Here is a 25,063-nt window from a genome sequence, read left to right on the forward strand (position 1 = left end):
GGGGAAGGACGGCTCGGTAAGGCCAGGAAGAGGGTACGAAGTCGAAGAGAAGGAAAAAGCTAGAAGCTCAGGCTGGGACGGCAGGAAGAGGAACGAAGGAGGCAGACGCTCAGGTCTTTAAGGAGGGACATGGTGTTTCTAGGTGAGGAACGGCGGAAGGTTCCAATAGCCGAGGCCGTGACTTTAGGAGAAGGTCAGAGGCGGGAAACCACAGGGGCATGCTCAGGGACGGTAGGCGGACCAGTCTGGCCGGAGCAGAAGCCACGGACCGAAAGCCCGGAAAGACTGCAAGCTGAATCACGGAGCCCCCTCCCCGCCAGTCTCAGGTGCTGGAGCGGGCAGCGCCACAGAGCGTAACCCGGAGAGGAGGCACCCGCGCAGGGAACCCAGCCCAGTGGGCAGCCGCGCGGGAGAACCACGCGTGGACTCTGTCCAATTCCAGCTTCTCGGGCCCTGCCCCGGGCAGCTGAACCAGAACCTCAGGGTGGGAGGAGCCCGGGGAGCAGAATTTCTGGGAACACGTGGGTGATTCTCACGCGGCCCTGTTGGCCCCTCTGAGGACCCGCCTGGGGAACCAGAGTCCGGTCCAACTTTCTGACACAGTCCTGCCCATGGCACTCAGTGCAGCCCTTGCTAAGTGTAGGCATGACAGGGCCCTGAATGGGTAAGAGCTGACCGCCTCCCTGACCTTGGTCCTCTGGCCCTGTTTGAACACTCTTAGCGACAGGAAACTCACTACCTTAGAGGACTGCTCATTCCATTTCTGAGCGGCTCTAACTGCTGACAAATGTCTTCTTCTATTCTGCTGATGACGGTCAACCCAAGGGTTAGTCCGCTGAGTCATACTGGACTTCAGAGCTACGGGGCTTCTCGCCGACCATCTCGCTCACCCGCTCATTTTACAGATGAGCGAAGTCAGGCGGAAGGAGGCCTGAGCTGCCCGAGGTTTACGGGAGAGTGAGCGGCAGAGCCCGGGGCCAACTCCCAGGTCCTTCCAAGTCCCTGGGAAATGTTCTTTGGAATAAAGTCCTTGGACGTTCTGGCTTTATTTAGACATGGCCTTTAGATCTAAAAGCTTAAGTATGTAACAGGGCCACAGACACGGGCTACAGAACATCCTCAAAACTCTTAGTTCCTCTTAACGAATTCATAGAATATTTACCCACCGTTAATCCATTTCAGCTACTGGTGGATGGCAAATGGTTCCCAAGGGTGTTCGGGGGCCTCCGAGTGCTCTGGCCTTCCTCCCTCCCTCGTCCCCTCAGCCTTCCGGGCACCGGGAGCACCACCCCTGCTCGGCCTCCTCTGCCTCACGCTCCTTCCCCAGCCCCGAGCTCGTCGCCATCTGACATCACTCCTCGTCTTTATTACGCTTCCCTTCCCCGGAACGTGGGCTTCGAGGTAGCAGGGGCCTTGTCAACTGTAGCCAGGGTTATATCCTTGGCTCCCGGATGGCCCCGAGCTGTACATACTCAGAGGGTTTCACTGCACGAAGAAATAAACAGGTATCAGAGAGATGGTGTGGAGTTTCACACGGCCCGGCCGCGGCTCTGAGTACTGTCGGTAGGTCACGCACACAGTGGGCCTTCGGGAGGACGGCAAGTTTCAAAAGATGAGTCTGGCCGTCCGTGTGGGCCATGGAGCAGGGGACACAGGCGTGAAGCCCCCGCCTTCAGTTAACCAGGGCCCCCCACTCCTCCCAGGAGTACAGATCAAGTTGTGGCAAAGCGTCTGCACGCGGGGGTATTTACGTACGTGTGAGGCACAGCACGGCGGGCAGAATCCACACAGGAGGGGCTGGTGAGAAGAGGGGGGCCCGGAGGGATACTTGCAAAGCACGTTACGCGGCACCAACGCCCGAGGTCCTTATCAAAGACCGGGGAGGGTGACTGAGGTGATGGAGGGCAGGTGCCCCCTCCCTGTTCCCCGAGCAGTATCGGACGGTACCAAGGTGGGTCTCAGCCCTGCCGTGACCACCCGTGCGACTCTGGGTGGGTACTTTTCCTCTCTGGGTGTAGCTTTGCCATCTGAGAAATAAGCATAGTGCTGCCCCCTGGCCCTCACCCATCTAGTGGACACCTACTGCATGCTCGCTAGGGCCAGGCAGTGGGTCTACAAGGCCACGCGGACACAGAAAGTCTGGAGAGAGTGGTGGACACAGACAAACCCACGAAGACAATGAGAAAAGCACTCCGGACAAAGGGACAAGGTGCTACAAGAAGAAGAGTGAGAACACCCTGGTTTGGACGGGCAGGCAGGGACCTCTTGATGGCATGACACCTGAAGAAAGCACCAAAAAGCGAGTAAGACGGGGCTGGGTGGAGGGCAGGACGCAGCCAGGCCAGGCACCCTGAAGGCTGAGGTCGGGGTTCCGTGCTTGCCTCAAGGGCAGTGAGCAGGAAGGGACCCGCTCCTGGCTGATGCGTGGTGCTAAGGTGGGGGTGGAGCGGGCAGGGGCCGGAACAGAGACCAGGGGTCTCAGCGGCAAACGATGGCTTTGGACGCGCTGTGGGGAGTAGGGCTGGTAAGATGTGGGCAGACGAGGACGGCGGGAGGAAGGATGGCGAGTGGGGCGGACGGGAGGGAGTGGGTGTCCTAGATTTCCAGCCGAGGCTGCCGAGCGGACCGCGGAGCCATTGCTGAGAAGGGAAAGGAGGCAGCCGGAGACCCCAGCAGGTATGGGAGCTGGAGACGGGAGGGCTGTGGGCGAAGAGTCCTTTCCGGTGGAATACCTAAGGGGTAATATGCAAGAGGCAGTCTCGTGAGCCTGGAACACAAAGGAGAAGACCGAGTTAGAGACAGACGTGTGAGTTTCCAGCAGACGGGTCCCGGGAGATCGCATAGCACAGGACGCCGTCATTCAGAGGTCTGAATGCAGAGGAGCTGCCCAAGAAGACTAAAAATCAATAGGCAGAGAAGTAGACGGAAAGTCTGGAAGGCATGATATCGTGGGATGTCAAAAGGGAACACATGGAGAGGAGCTGCCGGGAGGCCTGAATGTCCCTGACATGAGAGAGCCGAGGACCACAGGGGTCAAGGGAGAGGGGGCAGATGGCCAGACCGGGGTGGGTCCGAGAGTAATGGGCACACGGGGGTGGAGACAGCTCTGGAGAAGCCTGGCCAACAAGGCTGGGAGACACGGGCGCCAGGAGTTGGTTAAGCGTCTCACTCTCGATTTCGGCTCTGGTCGTGATGTCACGGTTTGTGAGCGTTTGAGCCCCGCGTCGGCCTTCGCACCAACAGTGCGGAGCCTGCTTGAGATGCTCCCTCTCTCTGTGCCCCATCCCCACTCGCACTCTCTCTGTCTCTCTCAATATAAATAAACTTTAAAAGAAAATTAAAAGAAAAAAAAAGAAGGCGGCAGCTTGGGGACAAGGGAGGCACTTGCCCACTCACTCTGTCTCAAGATGGAACATACTGGTGCTTACAGAATGCAGATGAGCAGAGACTGAAGACCCAGGACAGGGGTCCCCACAGGGCTGTGGCTCCTGTGAGGGCAAGAGAGGAGGGTTCCAGAGCCCACGTGGAGGGACCGGTATTTGAGGAAGGGGCAGAGCCTTTCCGGTGCCGTGTAGACGGCATGAGCACGTGCTTGGAAAGCACTTAGCACACAGCACTTGACTTGCTTGGTGTCCCACAAACGTCATTGAGAACACCATTCACAACTGTGCTTTCCCCCCTGGCCCTCCCAGGTGCACGGCCTCCCCAGAAGCACCCACTTGCCGGGAGAGGAAAATTTATCATGGACAAAACGCAAAGGGGAGGGAAGATACTTGGTTCCTCCCGTGCAAAACTATAATCACGCAGCCACCGCCTTCTAAGGGCGATTATTTCTTCTCCAAAGAAACAGCTCATGCTTACAAAAGAATACATCGGGTATAATTAACAAAACGAGCACCTGGGAGTAGGGACGCTTCCGTGACCTTTGAAACTTCGCCTGTGCCTCGCTATGATAACCTCTATTCTGAATTTCCTGTTTAACTCTTCCTTTACGGTTTCACTATATCATAAAGGGACACACGTACCCCTAAACAACGTCAGCGCGGTAGTGCGCGTTTTCACGTCGTTAACCTTCTCTTGCTACGCTGTATTCCATCGTATGAATGTACCGTGCTTGACGTAATTCTTTCTACTGCTGATGGAAAGTGGGCTGTGTCTGCTTGCTTACTCATTTCCAACACTCCTGAACTTGCTTCCTGGGGCCCACGTTTCAGCTTATTTAGGACATATTCTTAGGAGTGGAACTGCTGTGTCAAGGTGAACGTGCTTCTTAAGCTTTAGTATCTGATGCCAGACTGGTCTCCAGAATGGCTACACAATTTACACTCCTATCTTGAGTTTTGGAGTTTGGCCAACCTGGCAGATAGGAGGAAGCTGCGATGAAATCATTTGAATTTGCGTTTTTCTGCTCATAAGGCTGGGTATCTTTTCATATACTTAGTGACCGTTCTGATTTTCCCCTCTGAGGATGCCGTTCGTGGCTTTTGTCCCCTTTTCCTATGTCTTTTTCTTATTAACGGGCAAAATTTTAAAATATTTTTTGAATATTAATCCTTTGTTACCTAAGTGTGTGGCAACTGTCTCCTCCGGGTTTGTGACTCGCGGCCAAAGATCCCGCCCCCCTCCCCCCACCCATGACCTATTCAGTCTGGCCCTGGGGAGCACTGTTCATGTCAGAGACATTCGGTCTTTACGTAAGTCTGAATCTTTATTACAAGTTTCCAACAGATACTGTAAAATGTCTTCAGAAAGGTGGAGCATTTTCCTACACAGTTTGTGGGTTCGAGCCCCCCATCCGGCTCTGTGCTGACAGCTCAGAGCCTGGAGCCTGCTTCAGATTCCGTGTCTCCTTCTCTCTCTGCCCCTCCCCCACCTTCTCTCAAAAATAAACAAACATTAAAAAAAAAAAAACAAAAAACTTATACGTTAAAATGTTAATGCGGTTAAATGTAACAATTTCTTCCTTTATGGTTTCTTATTTAAGAAATCCTCCCCAACCCAAAATCATCATTATCTATATTTTCTTCTAAAAGGCTTAAAGTGTTGCCTTAAGTCTTCACCTGTATTTTGTGTTTGCATATGGTGTGAGGTTATGGATCCAATGTCACTTAATTGCAAAAAGGTAACCAATTATTGGGGGAACCATTACTGAGAAATCCACCCTTACCTCACCGATCTACAGTCCCATCTCTGCAATACTCGTGGCTTCTATGGGTGATGTCAGTTCCTGATCTTTTATTTTGTCCCATTACTGTATTTATATTTATCCCTGTGCCCATCACTGTAGCTTTCATCATCATCTGGCAGGGCAAAGCCTCCATTTTGCTCTGCTCTTTTTTAAATGTTTATTGATTTTTGAGAGAGAGAGAGAGAGAAGGAGGGGGCAGGGAGACAGGGAGACAGAGGATCTGAAGCAGGCTCCATGCTGACGGTAGAGGCCGATGCTGGGCTCAAGCTCACAAACCATGAGATCACGACCTGAGCTGAAACATCAGATGCTTAACCGACTGGGCCACCGAGGTGTCCCATCTTGTTCGTATTTAATACGACCTTCACCATTACTGACCGCTTGCTCCTGCTTTATCACTTCTGGAATCAGTTTTTCAAGTTTTCTGAAAAGTACTATTGGAATTTTTTTTTTTTTTTTAATTTTTTTTTTCAACGTTTTTTATTTATTTTTGGGACAGAGAGAGACAGAGCATGAACGGGGGAGGGGCAGAGAGAGAGGGAGACACAGAATCGGAAACAGGCTCCAGGCTCCGAGCCATCAGCCCAGAGCCTGACGCGGGGCTCGAACTCACGGGCCGCGAGATCGTGACCTGGCTGAAGTCGGACGCTTAACCGACTGCGCCACCCAGGCGCCCCAGTACTATTGGAATTTTGATTGGAATGACAATGACTCCCTCTAATCGACTTGAGGGAAATTGATTATCTTTAATAATAGTGGGAATTTCTATCCTTGAATACTTTCTCTCTCTCTCTCTCTCTCTCCATTTAAGTCCTCTTTAAAGTCTTTCATGTTAAATAAATGATCTACTTTTCTCCAGGAAGAGTTAGTTCCTATGCATTATTAGCTTTACTTCTAGGTACGCTTTATTTTTTGTTGCTAACTCTAGTTGTGTCGTTTCTCGGTCTGCTGTCCATGTAGAAGTATGTCATTTCTTTTGCATATTGATTTTGTATCTAGCAACCTTGTTTAATAATTGAGGCTCACTTGGAAACTGACAGTTTTGTTCCTTCTCTGACAATACTTGATCTCTTTCTTGCCTACCATGCTAGCTAAGACTTCCAGGACAATGTTAAACAAAAGCAGTAATAGTACACATTCTTTTCTTGCTCCTGATTTTTAAGGGATTTTTTTTAATATCACAGAACATAATGATCGACATAGGCTTTTAGCAAATACTTTTTTCCCCAGATTAAAGACGTTCTCCTCTATATCAGTTGGCTGGTAGTTTTGTTTTGTTTTGTTTTGAAATCATGAATGGATGCTGAATTTTATCAAATTCTTTTCCTAGAACTATTATGATAATTTTTTCTTTAATCTGCTAATGACATTAATATACACTAATACATTTTTCTAATGTTAAACCAAACAGCATTCTTGACATACATGGAACTTGACGGATTCCATTTGTGAATACTCTTTTAAGGACTTCTGGATATCTATTCATAAATACGACTGACTTTGGATTTTCTTTTCTTGTACTATTCTTTACCGGTTTGGGTATCAAGGTGACACTAGCTTCGCAAAAAGAGTTAGGGAGTGTTCTTTCTTTTTTTATTTTCTAAAGGAGCCCGTGAAAGATTAGAACGTGTCTGTTTCATGGATGATGGACAGAACACTCCCTAAAAGCACCCATACCTGATGGGAATACTTCTGTAATCGTTACAAGGCTACTCAGGGTTTCTACTTCTTCTTTAATCAGCTTTAGTGCATTCCGGTATTCCGGAAATGTGTCCATGTTGTCTAGGTTTTAAAATGTTATTGGCATGAAATTGACTGTAATATTCCCTTACTATCTTTTTAATCTCTGCTGCAGCTGCAACATTATCCCTATTTCCATTACTAACATTTTCTTTCTTGATTTAGGAAGAAAGGTGGGTTGTCTATTTAGTAGCCTCTTCAAAGAACCAGTTTTGGGGCTGTTTCTCTCTTCGGTCTTTTTATTACTATTATTGTTATTATGATATTTTTATTATTATTTATATTTGTTATTTCCTTCTTCCTGTTTCGAGTTTATTCTGTTGTACTTCTCTAACTTTTTAAGCTAGATGCTGAGCTCACAGAGTTTCAGTCTTTCATTTCCTTTCTGATACAAGCACCTAAGTTATTTCCTAAGAGGATTTTCTTCTCTGAGAACACCTGGCTTAAGCATCCAGCTCCCCGACAGCCAAGAGGAGTAGGCTCTAAGGCCACTCCTTCCCAGCTCAACCTTTTATACCAGGACCCCGGTCAGGGAGCGAAGCACGGAGAGGGGGAGACAAGTTACAAGACTTAGCACTTTCCTAGAGAGTGGGTCACTTTACTGAAGGGACTGTCTAAATTACTAGATTAAGATAAGTCTTAAATTGGATCGACCATCTAGGTTATTCCCCTTCCCCACACTGATCTGTTGGCCAGGCTCGTGAAACACACAAACTTAGGTATAGCAATCAATCAATCAATCAGTCAGTCAAATTTCAGGGAGTGAAATGTGAAGACTTTGTTATAATAACTCTGAGTGACCATTACGACCCATAGTATTCCCTACTATTCAACCAGCTGTATAAATACAGTTATTTACTAGTTTCTTTTTTCTTTTTTTTTCTTTAAGTTTATTCATTCATTTTGAGAGAGAGAGAGAGAACACACTGGGGAGAGGCAGGGCAGGGCAGAGAGAGAGAGAAGGAGAGAGAATCCCAAGGAGACTCTCTGCTGTCAGTGCAGAGCCCAATGTGGGGCTCGATCCCACAAACTGTGAGATCATGACCTGAGCTGAAATCAAGAGTCAGGTGCTTAACTGACTGAGCCACCCAGGCGCCCCTCATTTCTTTTAAAGGTGTGTTCCAAGCAGACTTTCTGGCGTACCTTTTTCCTTATTAATACAACACAACCCGACGAGAGGATGGAGGCAAAATGTTTTAAAAACCACCTCCAGAGGAACCTTACTGCTCCATCATCTATTCTGTAGCCATTGTTGAGAGCCTCAAGACTTTTGAGCTTCTGCTGTGCCCGGTGCTGGGAAACAACGGCCAACAAGCCCAGGCACAGTGGTTGCCCTCACACGTTTTACAGGCTAAAGAGGACGAGGGACAAAGGGACAGGCGGTGCTCAGGCATGACGACAAATGTGTTGAAGCCATGCGCGTGCAATGGGAACACGTGTAGAAGGGGCGTGGCCTATCATTTGGGGCTCAGGGGACACCTTCCTTGAGGAAGGGGCGCCCAAGCTGAAGGAGCCAGGTAAGGAAGCGGTTCTGCCTGTGCCAAGGCCCGGGGGCCGGCGAGGATGCCCCAAACACCAGGGCCTGACAGAAATTCAGAATGGCGTGTATCCAGCGATAGGGGTTAGGAGTGAGAAGAGTCTAGAAAGGCAAGCGGCCGCCCAAGCATGCGGGTCTCCTCCGCCTGGAAGGTGCCTGGATTTACACGGAGGACCACCAGGAAACACTGAAAGGGGTGACGGTCCTCTGGCCAGGCTAACGTCTCTCAGGACAGTCTGACACACCGCGGATACATGAATGTCTAGTTGTCTGAACACTTTATCTCGTTCTTTGGTATTTTTCTTTCGGGGACCTCCACCAGCAAAGTGATGTACACAAATTCGAAGGCAAAGAACGTGTTCTTACCAACACCATATGCTGTTCCAGGGGAAACTCTAGCACTGGGGGATACACTCCAAGAATATATCCAATAAATAAAATCGCGTGCAACGGACACTGACAAAGGATACGAAAGCAATCCTCTGATTAGAGAGGGCAGCTTTGTAGAAACACAGGCCGAATGGATCCTGCTTCATTGGAGCACCAAGGCTTGCTGCCTTCTGGCCTTACTCGTCGGAAAACCAACCCTGTACATGTGGTCCCCGTCTGCAGCTGCCCTCTGCTAAGAGAGTTCTTTCTTCAGAAACAAGTAGCATTTAGCCCTTTCTACTCAAATGAGCTTACTAGAAAGCACAGATTATTTCACATAAACAGAGCAATTAGCAGAGGCTTGGTAAATATTAGCGGTGCTATAAAAATATTTATTTTTCCAATAGCCTTTTAAAAAATAGGCAGATAAGAAATCTGGATGTCTCTCAGGCATTTCAAAATTAATATATCCAGAACCACAGCCATTACCCCATTCAGAATGTGGGGCAATCTATAATAAGTGTGTTAAATTCTCTTTTAAAAAAATTTTTTTTAATGTTTATTTTATTTTTGAGTGAGAGAGAGAGAGAGACCATGCGAGCGAGCGCAGGCAGGAGGGGGTAGGGGCAGAGAGAGAGGAAGACACAGAATCCGAAGCAGGCTCCAGGCTCTGAGCTGTCGGCACAGAGCCCAACACGGGGCTCAAACTCACAAACCGTGAGATCATGACCTGAGCTGAAGTTGGATGCTTAACCAACTGAGCCACCCGGGTGACCCAAATGTGTTAAATTCTCAAAAATGACAGGGTGTAGAGGCAGTGTTTTATATTAAAAGAGAGATGTGTGTGTGTGTGTACGTATATATACATGGATGTATACATATACGTACACACACACACACACACACACACATATACATATACATACATACACCCACCCATCCCCAAATCCAATGCATGAACCTGACTGAACCCCAGTTCAAGGGCAGGGCAGTTATAAAAGACACTTTGGGAATAACTGGGAGATAGATTTGGGACCAAATATTAAGTATCGTGGCGCGTTACTTTCCCGGGTGAGATACTCAGGGTTACTGTGGTATTACCGGGGAACCTGACTTTTAGGAGACACAAGCATGTATGTGTTTAGGGGCACAGAGCGGCGCCACCTCAAAAGGGCAGGGGGAGCAAACGTGGCAAAACGGCAGCAGGCGGCGAGGCTGGGTAGAGGGCGTACGCGTGCCCGTCACGCTAGCCTCTCCGCTTTTAGACGGATTGGAAATTTTTCAGAAAGAAGGAAAAACAAGCAAACACCCCCAAAACGGCACCCTGAGCTGCCGCGGCTGCAGAAATACTAAGCCACCGGGCCTCACGAAAGCCGCTGAACAGGGAAAAGAGGAGATCAGATCAATGTGGGCAGGTGTAAGGTGACGGTCTCGCTCAGAAAACGAGGCTCGGAGATGCAGTTCTGAGGAAAGGCAGTTCGTGTCCTTCCGGCCCTGGGACAGTGACAGCCTCTGAGCCTCGGGGACCCGAGCGCGGGAGGGCTTCCTGCGGCAGGAGACGGTGAGCAGAGAAGGGCCCTCTGCTGCGTCCCTCCCGAAACCTTCGGCGGTGCCAACGGTGCCCGCTGCTTCCTGCACGGCTCCCCTGCCCTCTGCGGTCACCTGGAGAATCTGCCAAAGGGCAGCCCCCGCCCCCTCCTCGGGAGCCCCGGGCCCAGGACGCCGGCCTCCTTCGCTGCGGGGCCGAGAAGGCCCGCCCTGAACCTGCCGTCTCACTTGCGCAGGTCCGGCCCCCTCCCCACGTTCTCTGGGCATCGGGAAGTGGCCAAAAACTAGAATCCCACGATCCTACCAATCTGGGTTCTCTGGAGGGCTCTGAAAAAGTCTTGTCCCCTCTCCTCAGTATTACCACTGCTGCCATCGTTCCAACGGGAGAGGCGAAGAGCTGGGAACGGGTAACTCCGCAACCATCCCAAAATTCCCGGTGTTCTCAAATTCGCCGGGACCACACAAAGGGCCACGAAGGAGCCGGAGCGTCACCCACCTCGACCGCTCACGTCTCCAAGGGCTGTCCGCCATCTTGCCAGACGGCGCGCTCCCCGTCTGGAAGGACCCGACAGAGAGCTCTTGCTTCTGCTGAGCCCAAACGGACTCCTCGTGGCTGTTGCCAGCCTCAAGCGAGTGAAGATCCCTCTTCCCTCAGTAGCTGGGCGCGAAGGCACCGGCCTGCCCCACTGCATCCGCCCCCCACACAGGAGGCCTCCCGGCGGCTGCAGCCCCAGGCTAACTCCGGCAACCGGCGAGCCTGAGGACGTGCGGGCTCCCAGGGGCCGCGGTGTGGACAAACTCAGTCCACCGTGGGAAGTGCAAGCGCGCAGGCCGCCTCGCCCCTGGATCCGCCACACCTCCTTCCATTGCGGACACGGCTTCGCTTTCCACGCGGGCTTTAATGGAGGACCCAGTGGAAACATCACACCGGGAAGCACAAAATCCACATGACATGGAGTTAGTGCGGCTGGGAAGGTTCCATCTGGGCAAGCCCCTTCTGTCAATGGCATTTACTTAATGAGAATGAAAAGAAAGCACGATGAACTACGAAGGGTGGCTCAGGGTATAAAATAAACATAAATGCTTACCTCCCCCTGGAAGCTCTTCAGCAGCGGCGCTACCTGCTTGCGCAAATCCTGGAGCGGGAGGGGCGCGTCAGGAAACAGCCATTGGAGAAGGAAAGAGAAGGGAAACATTCGTTAAGTCCTCCTATCAAAACAGCTTTGAATTCAGTGATGACTGCCATTAGATAAAGCAATCTTGGTCCCTCCCCTGTCCGTTTCCTTCGTTCGGACAACATAAATCACGCCGACTGGCGCTCTGTCGTTTAAATGAACTTCCTCGAGAATACCATCAGATTTTATTTCTACCCCGTCCAGGTTATACGCACCTCGCCCCCCAACGCGCTAGGGACGCAAGTTTTTGCTCGTATCGGTCTGAGGTGACCTGCTTAGCATAAAACAGGAGTTACGGTGTAGATTGGACTGAAAAGGTGTCTGAAAAGGATCTGGGGTCCCCATGTCGCATTTTATCTGTTGCCTTAGGGCGCTGTCACTCACTAGGAGATACATCTGTTTGGAAGCCATGTCTGACACGGTCAGTGGAAATTTCATCCCAAGCCACCAGTCCACATTTTAAGACGATGGAACAGCCCAGAGGGAAGTCGGTATGAGTCTCCTTGAGAAGATTCTCTTTGAAATGAAATAACTGGCTGAGGCACAACGTAGCGATTATCGTCAACACTACTGTATCGTAAACTTCAAAGCTGCGGGGAGACTAGATCTGAACTGTTCTCAGCGCAACAAGGAAATGACAATCACGCGATGTGATAAAGGCTCACACTGTTACAGCAACAACGGGGCAAAATACAAACGTGCCAAACCAACACACCGGACGCCTCCGACTCCCACGACGTCGTGTCAATTGTACCGACAAGTCAATGACGTGAGGCACGGACATCTGAGGCGTTCACTGAGCACGACCTACGCGCCAGATTGGATTTAGTAAGTCTGGACCAAAGCCAGGTATCCGCATACTTCCGGGTTCCGGGCCTTAAGCACACGCCAACGGACACTGACTAGACCGGTGAGGACTGGACATGTGCCAACCAATCCAGAACACAAGAAGGCAAAGCATTCTGTCAGGAGCCCCAGGGAAGGGGGGCGGTAGGAAACACAGAGGAAGGGTCAATTCAGATTAAGGGAGGTGAGGAGTGGTTTCACAGAGGAAGTGGCGTCCGAGCCGGGAAGGCAGGCAGGATCTTTGTAGGTCAGCTGTCCATGTGCCCGTCTGGGCTCTCGCCACCTCTAAACCGCTGAGCCGGGCCGTTGTCGAACCTACGGGTGCTACCAAGCAAAGGAAGGGTCTGGATGTCTGTCCACAGCTCCTAGGTCAGAACCACGTCCGGAAGACAGAAGGCAGAAGGCGGGGGCCCTGATTCCAAATTCTGGCCCCGCCACTCACCATCCACGGGAGCTCTGGATCCCAGTTCGCCTCCCAAAGCTCAGTTTTCTCAGCTCCACATGCTCAAGGGTCACGATGTCCTCCCCGGAGAGGGGATCAAGTGTAATCCACATGGGTAGTATTGGTCCTGACACACGGCAAGTACTTAATAGTATGAACAACTTTTTATTGTTATGAGTAACATCGCCATTACCATTCAAGGAAAAGGTTTCTAGCAAATTTAAAAAAAGTTATTTATTTTTTTTTTTTAAATTGATTTTATTTACTTTTGAGAGACAGAGTACGAGGAAGAGAGGGGGACACAGAATCCGAAGCAGGCTCCAGCTCCGAGCTGTCAGCACAGAGCCTGACGCGGGGCTCGAACCCACAAATTGCGAGATCGTGACCCGAGCCGAGGTCGGTCGCTTAACCGACTGAGCCACCCGGGCGCCCCTCTAGCAAATTTAGAGTTAATCCTAAATCGATCGGAGTGCACAGAAGACAGCCTTTTCTGGCATCGGGATTTTCAAGCATCACTTGAAGGTGGATGAGGAGGGACTTCACGGACCCCGGAAGGGGTGGGGGCTGAGCGCCCGGCCTCTCCCGCTGGGGTGCTGGGATGGTCTAAGTAGCCCGGCCCTGGGCCTGCTTGCCCCACCCCGAGGTGAGCCGTCCTTGTCAGCTGCACGTCTGGCACCTGCTCGCTCTTTCAGCGACTGACTGACAGCGTTTTGTGCTCCTTTAGACAGGCACCTGAGCCAAAGGGCCCTTCGGTCGTAAGCTCGAACCCACCTCACTCACTCGCCGAGCCGAGCACTATTAGGGAGCACTATCAGCAAGCACGGCTCCGGGTATTTTGTGCTCCAGTGTCCTCGGTGGTTTTCCTCTGGACCAGGGCCCCTACCCGCCCTGGGTCGTGAGGCCTTCCGAAAATCTGAGGAAAGTGAGCGATGCTTCCCTCAGGGATACTGTCCGGCAAATCACCCCACCGTGGCCTTCCTAAAGCCTCCCTCCAGAACCCAGGTTGGGACCCTGAGGACCCCTTGCTCCCGCCTGAACTGTCACTTAAAGCAACTGAATTTAAAAATTCAGTTCCTCGGTGGCAGGAGCTACCTTTCAAGTGCTCGGCAGCCACGGGAGGCTGGCGGCCATCGTGCCAGATGCCAGACGCGGAGCACCTCCCTCGCTGCAGAGTCGGCCATGAGACGGGGCTGTACCATCGGCTCTGGGCCAGACACAGCTAACCCACGTTATTCTGGATTGTAACCCCGCCAAGGTATCTGATCAAGAAGTATCCAGTTTCCCTTTTAATTATACGTCTTCCTCTAAGTTGCATTCCTACGGGTGACGCCAGTATTTCCGTGGAGAGGTCCGTGCTTTCGCTCCTCCCCAGGACACGGGCGGAGCGCTCCCGAAGGCCGCCGTCCACGGCGTGCCCCTGCCACAGGCTGGGGGACCTTTCCGCCACCTGCCGAATTCCTCAGCATCCAAAGACCCTGATCCTTTGCAAATGCAGCCCGCTCATGTGGAGGTGGAAATGCATCATCTTCCGTGTTTTTGCGCCAAGTTCGACGACCAAAACCAATCAGACTCTTCACCAGGCTCTTCCTAAATAAATAAGGCCATCCGTGCTAGGCCCACTATCGGCCCCCAGGGACGCCCACGTCCTGATCCCCGGGACCTGTGGCTCTATTAGGCTACATGGTGAAAGGAACTCTGCAGATGGCAGTTGGGGGCCCTGAGTCTGGGAGACACGCCTGGATCCCAAGCGAGCCGGAGGCAGGAGGGAGGAAGGAGGGCGAGAGCCCGAGAGCGTGTGACGGTGAAAGCGGGGGTCAGAATGACAGGGGTGGACGACAAGAGGTGCAGGCGGCCCGGGAAGCTGCAGGCGCCTAGAGAATGATTCTCCCTGGAGCTTCTTTTATTTATTTTTTTAATGTTTATTTATTTTTGAGACAGAGAGAGACAGAGCATGAGCAGGGAAGGGGCAGAGAGAGAGGGAGACACAGAATCAGAGGCAGGCTCCAGGCTCTGAGCCGTCAGCACAGAGGCCAACGCGGGGCTCGAACTCACGAACCGCGAGATCATGACCTGAGCCAAAGTCCGACGCTTAACCGACTGAGCCACCCAGGCGCCCCTCCCTGGAGCTTCTGAGAGAATACAGCTCTGCCAACACCTGGCTTCAGCCCCGTGGCACCAGTGTTGGCCTTCTGATCCCCGGCACTGTTGGATGAGGAGTTTCTGATGTTTTGAACCAGCAGGTCCGCGGTGCAGCCACAGGAGACCCTACTACGACACCGTCTCACTTAGCCCCTGTCCCTCTCGGGAGGACGCAGCACAGAGGACGAAAAGGGCGAGGAACGAGGGGAGATCACCTCTGGGTCCCGGGCAGGGTCAGGGGTAAAAGCCTATGTTGCGACCGCGAGGAACGAGCCACGCTTCTTTGGCAGAAACCCGCGACCACGGGTAATGACGCAGAAGTCTGGGGTGGAGGCGGGGAGAGCCCGGGGACTCTGGGTTGGCCCCCTTCCCTCCCCCTGCCTCCCCGAGGCCGGGCCAGGCAGGCAGGACGGGCGCCCGGCACCACTCTGGTGACAGGCTGCAGACGCAGGAGGATGGCAAAAACCTGTCTGTTGCTGGTTTTCTAAAAAAGCTGACTTCGAGGACGGTGATGGGCTAATGAGGTGCGGCTATAGTCTCCGGTGTTCTCGCCGGGCAGCCCGGCACTAGGGTGTGCATCCCAGCGGGTAAAGAGCTGGCGAACTTTCCCGAGGCGGCACCGGCACGGTTCGCGGCACGCAAGCTCCGCTTTCACACGTGCGCGGCGAGTCCCCCTCTCCGAGGCCACAGAGCCACGCGAATCTACTATGTACAAGCAAGATGTAAACAGCTCGAGGACGGGAACTCAGTGTGATGCCCATCTCACGACCACTGCAGGGACAGCCCTTGGCTTTCCAGGGAGCTATGGCTGAGCCCCCGCCCCACCGGCAGGTAGTCGGGGGGCTCTGGGGGCAGACGGTGGGCCTGCCTTGCCGGTCCGACGGCCGGAGGCACCTGCTGGGCCTCGGACTCTGGAAAGGGGGCACCTAAGGCTTTCAACGGGTCTAGATCTGGGCCTGCAGAACCAAGGCAGCCAGGCCCCGGTGTCCGTCACAGGATGTGTTTCCTGTCGCTTCCCACTGGGAGTCTGTAAGGGCAGGAGCGATCCTGTTCCTTCCGGACCGAGGGCTGCTTGAGGGCAGGGAATGGGTTGTAGTCCTTCCCACAGTCCCATATCCTGCACCTCCAGCACCCGAGCGGGGCTGGATGATATTTTGCCAGGGAAGTCTAGGCGTGGGACGCTTCAAAACTCCAGAGGTTGGGGGCGCCTGGGTGGCTTAGTCAGTTAAGAGTCCGACTCTTGATTTGGGCTCGGGTCACGACCTCACAGTTCACGAGATTGTGCCCACGGTCAGTGCAGAGCCTGCTTGGGATTCTCTCTCTCTCCCCTCCCCCACCTCGGCCCTGCTCATGCTCGCTCTCTCCAAGTAAATAAATAAATAAATAAATAAATAAATAAATAAATAACAAAACAAAACAAAACAAAGGGTGGACTGAGGAAGCCGGTCACATTCAGGGGTCAGTCCCACTCCCTGGGGGTACAGGGGGAGGGCGGCGGGTGCGGCCCGGCCTGATGCGCACGGTGCCCTCTGCAGCCCACGGCCTGGTTGCGGCCCAGAGAGCGGACGTGATGTCGGGCTCCACTTCCAGGAGCACTGATCTCAGTCTCCTGTGTGTACGGCAGGGGCCCGGCACACAGGCGGGACTCGAAAGACACGGGGTGGGTGCAAGCGAGAGAGAGACAGAGAGAGAGAGAGAGAGAGAGAGAGGGAGAGAGAGAGAGAGAGTGAGTGAGTGGCTGAACGCCCCATCCGAGCGCATCAAGACCCGGGCGTGTGAGGGGGGCCTGGTGCAAGGCCCGGTCCACAGTCCAGGCCAGCGCCACCACCGCCAAAATCCGGGTGCCAACCTCCTAGGTGACTTAGAACTCTCCAAAGCCATGTTGAAAACGCAAAAAGAACCAGATGAAATGAATATCTCCCCAATATTTTCATTTCCTGCCCCATCAATATAGAAGTTATTAACAGAGAACAGATACTTCCGGTACTAAGCTTTTGACACCTGGGGGGCATTTTACGCCTCGGCACATCTCTCTTTGGACCGGCCGCATGTCAAGTGCCACCCCCCCCAACCCCCATCTCATGGAGCAGCCCAGGGCCGATTCACAAATCGGGGGTCTCCTGGGAGAGAGGCTCGGGGCTAGCCAGCTCTCCCTCTCTCAGCCGGTCGGAGGCAGAAGTGAAAGAACAGGAATGAGAGAAGCAGGAGGAGAGCGGGGAGAGCAGAGGTCAGGAGGAGGCGGTTCCAAGAGGGAGAAGGTGCTCGCTTCTATCAAACGGCATCACAGACTTGAGGCTCGCGGAAAGCTCTGGATGTGGCCGCCGGGGAGGTCCCGGGAATGCCGAGCGCCCCCTGAATGGAGTTGGGGGTAGAAGCCAACCTGTGAGGGGCTGAGGGGCTGGGGCTCTGAGCTCTCAGGAGAGAGGTGGGAAGGGGTGGGGGGAGCAGGTCTCGGGCAGAGTTGACAACAGTTCTCACTGAGCATGCCCTACGCACCGAGCGCTGCGGCAGGGACCTCAGACGTGCTAGGGTCACCGCTGTCCGCAACAGTCCTGCCGACAGAAGGGACGGACCTCAGGACACCTGAGGCTCAGCAGGGGAGGAGCACTTGTCCGACGTGGCACAGCCAGAAAGGAGGACGCGACCCCAGCTCTCCAAGGCCCGTGCCACGGCGAGATTTTGTACAGGAGTCAATTGCCTTGACCAGGTGTGGGCACAGGGATGACATCTGGGGGCCACCTGGACGGGGATATGGAGTCGGGGACTCATCTGTCACTCGAGTCTTATAATGGGCCCAAACTCTGAGGGGAAATGGTAAAACTGGACGGGGTCAGAGAATGTAAAAGGTGGCGGGGCCGAGGCATCTGGCACCACCGTGGAGGACAGAAGAGGCAGGGAGAGAGGGTGAGGGCACAGAGGCCTTGGTGCAGGGTCCGGATGGTACAAGACCCGGGCACCCTGGAGTCGAACCCACAGAACGGCGCCTCTTACCAGGCTTGCCTCAGTCTACCCCACACCCCGCCGACCCGGGTCTGGGCCTGCCTCACGAAAACACCAGCTGTGAGAAGTAGAGGAGGTGACCGAAGTATTCCTGAGTTCTGGCGCCGCATTCTGGGAAGGCAAAGAGAGCCGAGCCTCCCATCGTGACCGTAAAGGAAGTAAACTCGTCTCCACTGTCCCTGCTGTAAGCAACCTGCTGTATTCTTGCAATTATTCCTCCAGGAACAGTCCCATCGCGTGACAGACTTGCTTAAAGAACCTCTTAAGGTGTTAAAGCTGGATGTGTGTGTCAGCACTTACACGTGTACATATGTTTCAACAGCTCTAGAGAGGGGCGCCCGGGTGGCTCAGTCGGTTAAGTGTCCAGCTCCTGATTTTGGCTCAGGTCACGATCTCACGGTCCGTGAGTTCGAGCCCCGCGTCGGGCTCTGTGCTGACAGCTCAGAGCCTGGAGCCTGTTTCGGATTCTGTGTCTCCCTCTCTCTGACCCTCCCCTGTTCATGCTCTGTCTGTCTCAAAAATAAATAAACGTTAAAAAAAAAAAAATTAAAAAAAAAAGAAAACCTTAATAATTTAGGGGTACCCACTTAACCCAGTGACAGGCTTTGCAGTGCGGTTTTCAATTCGCTTTGATCCTGTACCATTTATTGAGCAAAAAGCAGCAGACATCTTAATGCACAGAGCGACGTCGAGATTGTTACTATCGATGTCTGTTGGCAAAGCCAGAAAGGCGCAATACAACCTTCTCTCCCCTGCGTTCATTCCAAATAACAAGCAATGTTTATCGAGAGACGCTTCTAGGCGGAAAGGATTTCCGTTGTTCTCCACACCACGGATTCGCAGCTCATGTTTTAGATCGGAAAGCTGAATGGTGCAATGCGACTGAGGAAACTTTCTGGGTCATGACGATCCTTGGAGAAAATCGTTCTGATTTAAAAGCCCCAAACAAAACAAAACAAGACCACCACGTGGCACTCAGCGGCCCCACTTGTGAGCTACAAGTGGAAGACGTCCCCAAACGCAGCGTGTGGCGCTGGCTTTCTGCCCATTCAGGGCACTTGGATAGTTTCTGGAAGGCTCTGTTCCCACTTCGGGGCCTGGTATTTGCTCTACCGTTCCCAGGGCCGGGCTTATCACAGAATCTCGTACCACAGATTCGGCACTGGTGGCCACCAAGGTCTACCTCTGTGTCCAGGAAAAGAATGGTGCCCAGGACACGGATGTTTAGGCTTTGAAGGACAAGCAGGTGAACGGGGACAGCCTGGCTGTCGCGGCTGAACGAAAAGAGGCTGTGAATCACAGACACATCTTCCGTCATAAAACGGTGTCTATTTTCAAAATATCGTATGGTTCTGATTTCTCAGGATGTTTTACTCAATTGCACAATGTCCCTTTCGCTTCGGCTCCGCGGTGTTAACTCACGTGTACTTCTGCGAAATGACACCGTAACACTCACAGCCGTCTAGCTGCGTCCCTCAGAGGTACCTCATCCTCTATGGTGGTGGCCCAGGAGTGGGTCCTGTCTTCTCTGGGGACAGCACGGCCTTCCCAGGAGTACTGGGCAGGGGGGCAGGGTGGGGACAGTGGAGGCGCTGGGCCAGGTCGCCTCTGAAAGGCTCGACCAGGGCTGTCACAGGATCTGTCGGGGACCCAGCCGGCGGCAGCAGTGACTACCCTTGGGCGACTGTTTCAGAACCACCTTGGCCCAGGGCCACTCTCCATGCTCCCCTCTCCACTCAGTTCACATTTTTAGAAGATTTTTAACGTTTTTTTTTTTATTTTTGAGAGAGACAGAGAAAGAAACAAGTGTGAGCGGGGAAGGAGAAGAGAGAGGGAGACACAGAATCCAAAGCGGGCTCCAGGCTCCGAGCTGTCAGCAGAGAGCCCGACGCGGGGCTCCAACCCACGGACCGCGAGATCATGACCTGAGCCGGAGTCAGATGCTTAATGACTAAGCCACCCAGGCTCCCCCGTTTCAGTTCACATTTTGCTGGCCGTGTTTGGATGGTGAAAGGTGGGAGGGGAATAACCCCTGCTAGAGGCCAGGCTAAAGTAGGAGACTGGCTTGCACTGAAAACCCTCGAAATGCTTATGTATGCATCAGCTGAATGCATGTTACACACCCACCTGGGGCTGAAAAAGTGATCTCCAAATGAGTTTACTCACCCCCCGTTTCCCCCTTCCTACTCAGGCCTCCAAGGGAGAAAATACTCATTTGAAAACGTTTTAGGTATACATTCAGTATATGGCGGAGTAAAACGTAGTATCGTCATAAAATGTAGTATCGTCACACGTAAGATGTACCACGATTTTATGCCGCATCAAGGGAAAGGTGTTGCTTATAAAACCGAAGTCACTGGGGCGCCTGGGTGGCTCAGTCGGTTGAGCTTCCGACTTCGGCTCAGGTCATGATCTCACGGTCTGTGTGTTCGAGCCCCGCGTCGGGCTCTGTGCTGACAGCTCAGAGCCTGGAGCCCGCTTCGGATTCTGGGTCTCCCTCTCTCTCTGCCCCTCCCCTCACTCACGCTGAGAATGAGAAAGGACAAGCGTGCCGGTCGTTGGCACAGAGGGACGACGGCGCACCGGGGTTCACGGTACTCCTCACCCTATCTTGTGTATGTTTGAAACAGAAAGTGTTTTTAGATTTCACTCTGAGAGACACCAAGCCTTCAGCTGACTGATCCCAGGGAACAGGCAGGGGGAGATTCATGAGGTTGGGGGGGGGAGGGTCCGTTCGCTCTAAGATCACAAGCTGCCAGCTAGTCACCCGTCACCTCCGTCAGGTTAACCTGGAAATCGAAGGGTCAACTGGTCCAATCTCCGACCTGTCTGTGGTGTCCCGGCCACGCGGCTTGCCCTCCCAAGGCCACTCCCGTCCCCTCCTGGGTCAGTCATGGTGTCAGGATGCGCCTCGTCGTGGATCACAGATTTCAAACACCGAGCTGGCGTGTCTTCCCTCTGGACCAAATGCCCCCCCAACCATTGTTGTGGGACCCCCTCGGCAAAGCCCTCCCGCCTCCGGAGGGAACAAACACTCAGATTCTAGCTGCCAGAGGTGCCGCTGACACAGAAGCTGGATAGGGGTAACTGGATGGACTCATTTCCTTTGGACATCAAGAAACCCCTATCCCGAGGATTTTCTTAAAGAAAAATACGAACACATTTATTTTCCGAAATGGGGCCCACCATTTAAAAGTACATTAACACACACTAAGTACAGCATTAGGTGAGAGAAGAATACTGCAGGTTAACGGAACCATAGCTTTGCTGAGAAGTAATCAGAAATTGGGGATTTATTTTTTTCCAACCGAGATCCTCATCGGACTGAATGGAGAAAAATAGGGTCTCTTTTCTCCATCTTAAAGCCAACATGCTGAAGACAGACTGATTCTTTCTTGTGAGGTCTCTGGGGTTCTCAAATATCCTGATGGTGTCTGAACCATTCTTATCAGCGAAGAAAAACCCACGTGGTGCACCATACCAAAGGCCGGCCTTATGGACGGTCACAGAACAGTCTGCTTTCGTATTGATAAGCCATCCCTTCTACAAACACGTCTATGCATCTTTGTCCGGTGTATTTTTATAAGGTCCCGGTGGCACCAATGAAAGAATCGTTAATTATCTGTAAAAGGAAAAAATGTTCTTGGCCTTTATTTCCCTGGACGCCACTTAGATTGAAGGAATTTCTCCCTTACCGCGTCCGGCGGATCACGGCCCAGGTGTGGAGGTGCTGAACCCAGACAACGTATATTGTACGATGCACACGCTGTCCAGCTCAACTTAAGATACAGGTCGGTGAAGAGGGAAGTTTCTCTCTGTGCCGCGATACCGAAGCCGCTTCCCGACTCATCATCGGAAGGTGAATCACGCGGCTATCAATGGAGCACCCTACTTTTGGTGACTTTTAGAGATGAACACGTACTCCCTGCAGTCCTTGTGATAGAAAAAGGTAATGTTAAATGGCATTTAAACTGAAGTGTTAAATAAAAAATATGTTTCTATACAACAGCAGACAGTATGTCCTGGCAATTTCTCAAAGATTGTAGTTCACAGATTTGAGAAAATTCCATTAGCTTTAATTATTTATCAGCAGTCAATTTAGATTACTGTTCTTGACCTATTTTTACAGTGTATGGGCCACCCGGCAATGAAATAAATGAATAGTCCTTTTCTACAGTGGCTGATTTTCTGAAATAATAGAAATCTAGTTTAAGGAAGGGAATGGAACCCCAAACATGTAATTACCACAATATATAACCTGCCACGCTGCCTTTGTAGCTGGATAAAGTGCACATCTTTGTGAGTTTTTTGGTTATTAAATGAGATTATCTTGAAAGGGATAAACTCACTCATGCTATAATTTCTTCCCATTTAAATTTCTTTGCTCCATTTAAAACATGTTCTGTATCTTGGCAAAAAGTCTCTAACACTGATGGATATGCCTTAAGCACTGTGCCTAATGAAACCGCGTAATGGGAAGGCCCGGCTTTGCGGAGCCGGAGGGGAGTGTCTGCGGGGCTCGAGGGGAGGGTTCCCGGTGGGGAGTGCCGAGGGCCAGCCGCGGGCACGGGAAGGCAGAGGGGGGCACCGCTGGGTCCCTGGGCAAGAGCAAGTGGTGTCCTTCCTTCGGAAGACTCGTTTGATGATGAGAAGTGGCAGGTTTATCAGACTGGTACGCCTGAACTTGGACCTAAGGCGATAAGGGCTGAGGACGGTGCCCAGATTCTAGACGCAGAGGCCCTGCTTTGAAGGAAAAACAGATAGTGCCTCGTGGCGGCCCAGGAGTTACGGGACAGCCCAAAGGTCGCCAAGCCGTGGTTCTCAGAGTGAGGTCTGGGGACTCCCGGCTCCCCGAGATCCTTCCAAGGGTCCACGAGCTCCCAACTATTTTTGTGATTCGCCTTTTCCACTCTCATTGTCTCCCGAATGTCCGTGGAGTCTTCCGGATGCTCTGTGATGCGTGATGAGGTCATCACTCTGATGTGATGCCACGTGGGCTTGTGTCTTCTTGTGCTTTAAAAAGTCTCAGTTTCGATCGCTAACACACCGCTGCTGATGGATATGCACCCCGACACAAAAGCTCTCTGGAGTCAATTTTAAGAGACCAAGATGTTTGAGATACGGCAGCTCTAAGGTTTCTAGGCTTGGGGCAGAGACGTGCATCCGGCGGCCGGCAGGTCAAGGCTGTCTGAGGAGCTGCTGGCGTCCCGGGAACCAGCTGGGCCGGCCAGCCGCCTCTGGGCCCCGAAGCCCTCCCCCAGCGTCCCGTGGCGCCCGCCGGCCCGAGGGCTTGGAAACGCTGGCTGTCACAGCCTGGGCTGGCGTCTGCCCTGCCCGGGGGGCACAGGGACTTCCTGCCAGGGCTTTGGGTGGCCGGGGGAAGAGGCAACCTCAGGTTCCTCCAACCAGTATTCTAAATACCTCTGATTTGCCTTTAGGTCACTTCTGAATAAACGCTCATGCCTAAACTCTTAGTCTTATTTCAGAACTTTGAAAACACTGCCGTGATTGGTTTACGTATCTACACATCACTGGGTTCTGAGTTTGTCAAAGAGAGGAACCACGTGTTGGACGCCTAACCCACTATAAAACCGTTCAAGCCTTTACTACGGGCCAGGAGTGAGCTCGTCGCTGCCTTCGTGGGGTTTATATTCTGTGTGAAAGATGAATCGACTCCGGATTCCCAGCAGACAGCGGAGGGAGGGGCCACGCACACCCCAAGTCTGCTCCCGGGGCCACTGACGGTGTGCAGCCTGCGGACTGAGTAAGAAAACGAGTGGATGCTCAGACGCATCATCAGCACCCTGACCTTTTATGGGGTCACGTACCAGACAGGGGACCTGCCCCAGAGGTGTCTTTTTACCCTGGGGCTCCTCAAAAGAACCAGGAAGCGTGACCGTACTTCACCACACGTGCCCACCGTGTTAATTTACGCGAGGCCTTAGGCCCTGTGGACATTGAGACAAAGGGGCTACTTGGGATTAGAATGTAGGTTGATCCGTCAGTTTGGTGCTTCTACTTCTGGGAGTTTATCCATAAGGATGGCCACAGACGTAGGCAGAGATTTATGGGCAGGAATGTTTTTAGCATGTCCTGTTTAGAAAAGAGAAAAATCAGAAATAATACAGAGGCCAACGGTATGGGGTTACTTGTTAAATCCGAGTAAAGCAATAAAATGGCACGTTAGGTAGCCAGTAAAAGTATCTTTCAAAGGACAGTCAATACCATTAAATAACGCACCGTTGCCATTTTTCCACCAGATATTTGTTGGGTGGCTATTACGGGCCCTCGGGTGCTGTTACTGGAGCTCCTTCAGTCGTGGGCCAGACCACCGGGCTCCTGTGCCACCTGGGGGCTCCTGTCTAGGGGGTGGGAGACACTAGTCAAATGTTGGTGCTGTGAAGGGGAATCGCGTGGTGCTGGGGGTCGGGGTGTCCTGAGGGGCAAACGTGGCCTGGGACAGCAGGGGGCGCTCCACTGACCAAGAGGCACCGAGCCCAGATCCGTAGGACAAGCAGGGGCTAAAGAAGGAAAGAGAAGCCACAGACGACACAGGGTTTAGAGTATGACCCCCGTGTGGGTAAAAATGAAGAAACATACATATAATGCGTTTGGGGGGAAAGGGCAAGAACTACATCAATGTGATGTGGTAAGTGAACGGAGTTACAGCATATTCGTCACTTCTGTGCCTTTCAATAATTCGCATCCTCTTGACAGGAAAAACATTCTTTTGAAAATCGAGGATGGGGATCAGATAATAGTTTAAAAAGTAAGAGGGGTTGTTAAGGTTTACCCTCCGCTGCTCCTCAATGGCAGAACCTCCGGACACAGTGACATCCACGCGGCCAAGTGAGCGGCCGAGCGTTCATCAGTCTACTCACGGCCCACGGAGAAAAGAAATACTCTGCCTGCTAACACGTGGCCAGACTACACATATTTCTCTACGGAAAAATTATTTGATAAGTGCGGTAAGTGTTAGCAGGAAATCTACTGATCTGCCGTTTTACATTTTTTCATGTATATAAAATACTCTGGTTTGCGGAAAACCGTGCTACAAAGCAGGATGCACGGCATGATCT

At 52.3% G+C, this 25,063-nt stretch overlaps 1 protein-coding gene across 13 annotated transcripts in view; it reads right to left on the bottom strand.

Moving 5' to 3' along the window:
• Positions 1 to 25,063, bottom strand: part of CUX1 (cut like homeobox 1) — a 376,245-nt gene that overhangs the window by 187,612 nt on the left and 163,570 nt on the right. For all 13 annotated transcript variants that reach the window (XM_053894158.1, XM_053894157.1, XM_053894156.1 and 10 more), the window contains exon 3: positions 11,471 to 11,518. In XM_053894158.1, the coding sequence (XP_053750133.1) occupies positions 11,471 to 11,518 (48 nt within the window). The remainder of the gene's footprint in view (positions 1 to 11,470; positions 11,519 to 25,063) is intronic.

This window comes from Panthera pardus, unplaced genomic scaffold (assembly GCF_024362965.1).
Source record: "Panthera pardus isolate Hobbes unplaced genomic scaffold, ASM2436296v1 HiC_scaffold_4, whole genome shotgun sequence".
NCBI classification, from domain to species: Eukaryota; Metazoa; Chordata; class Mammalia; order Carnivora; family Felidae; genus Panthera; species Panthera pardus.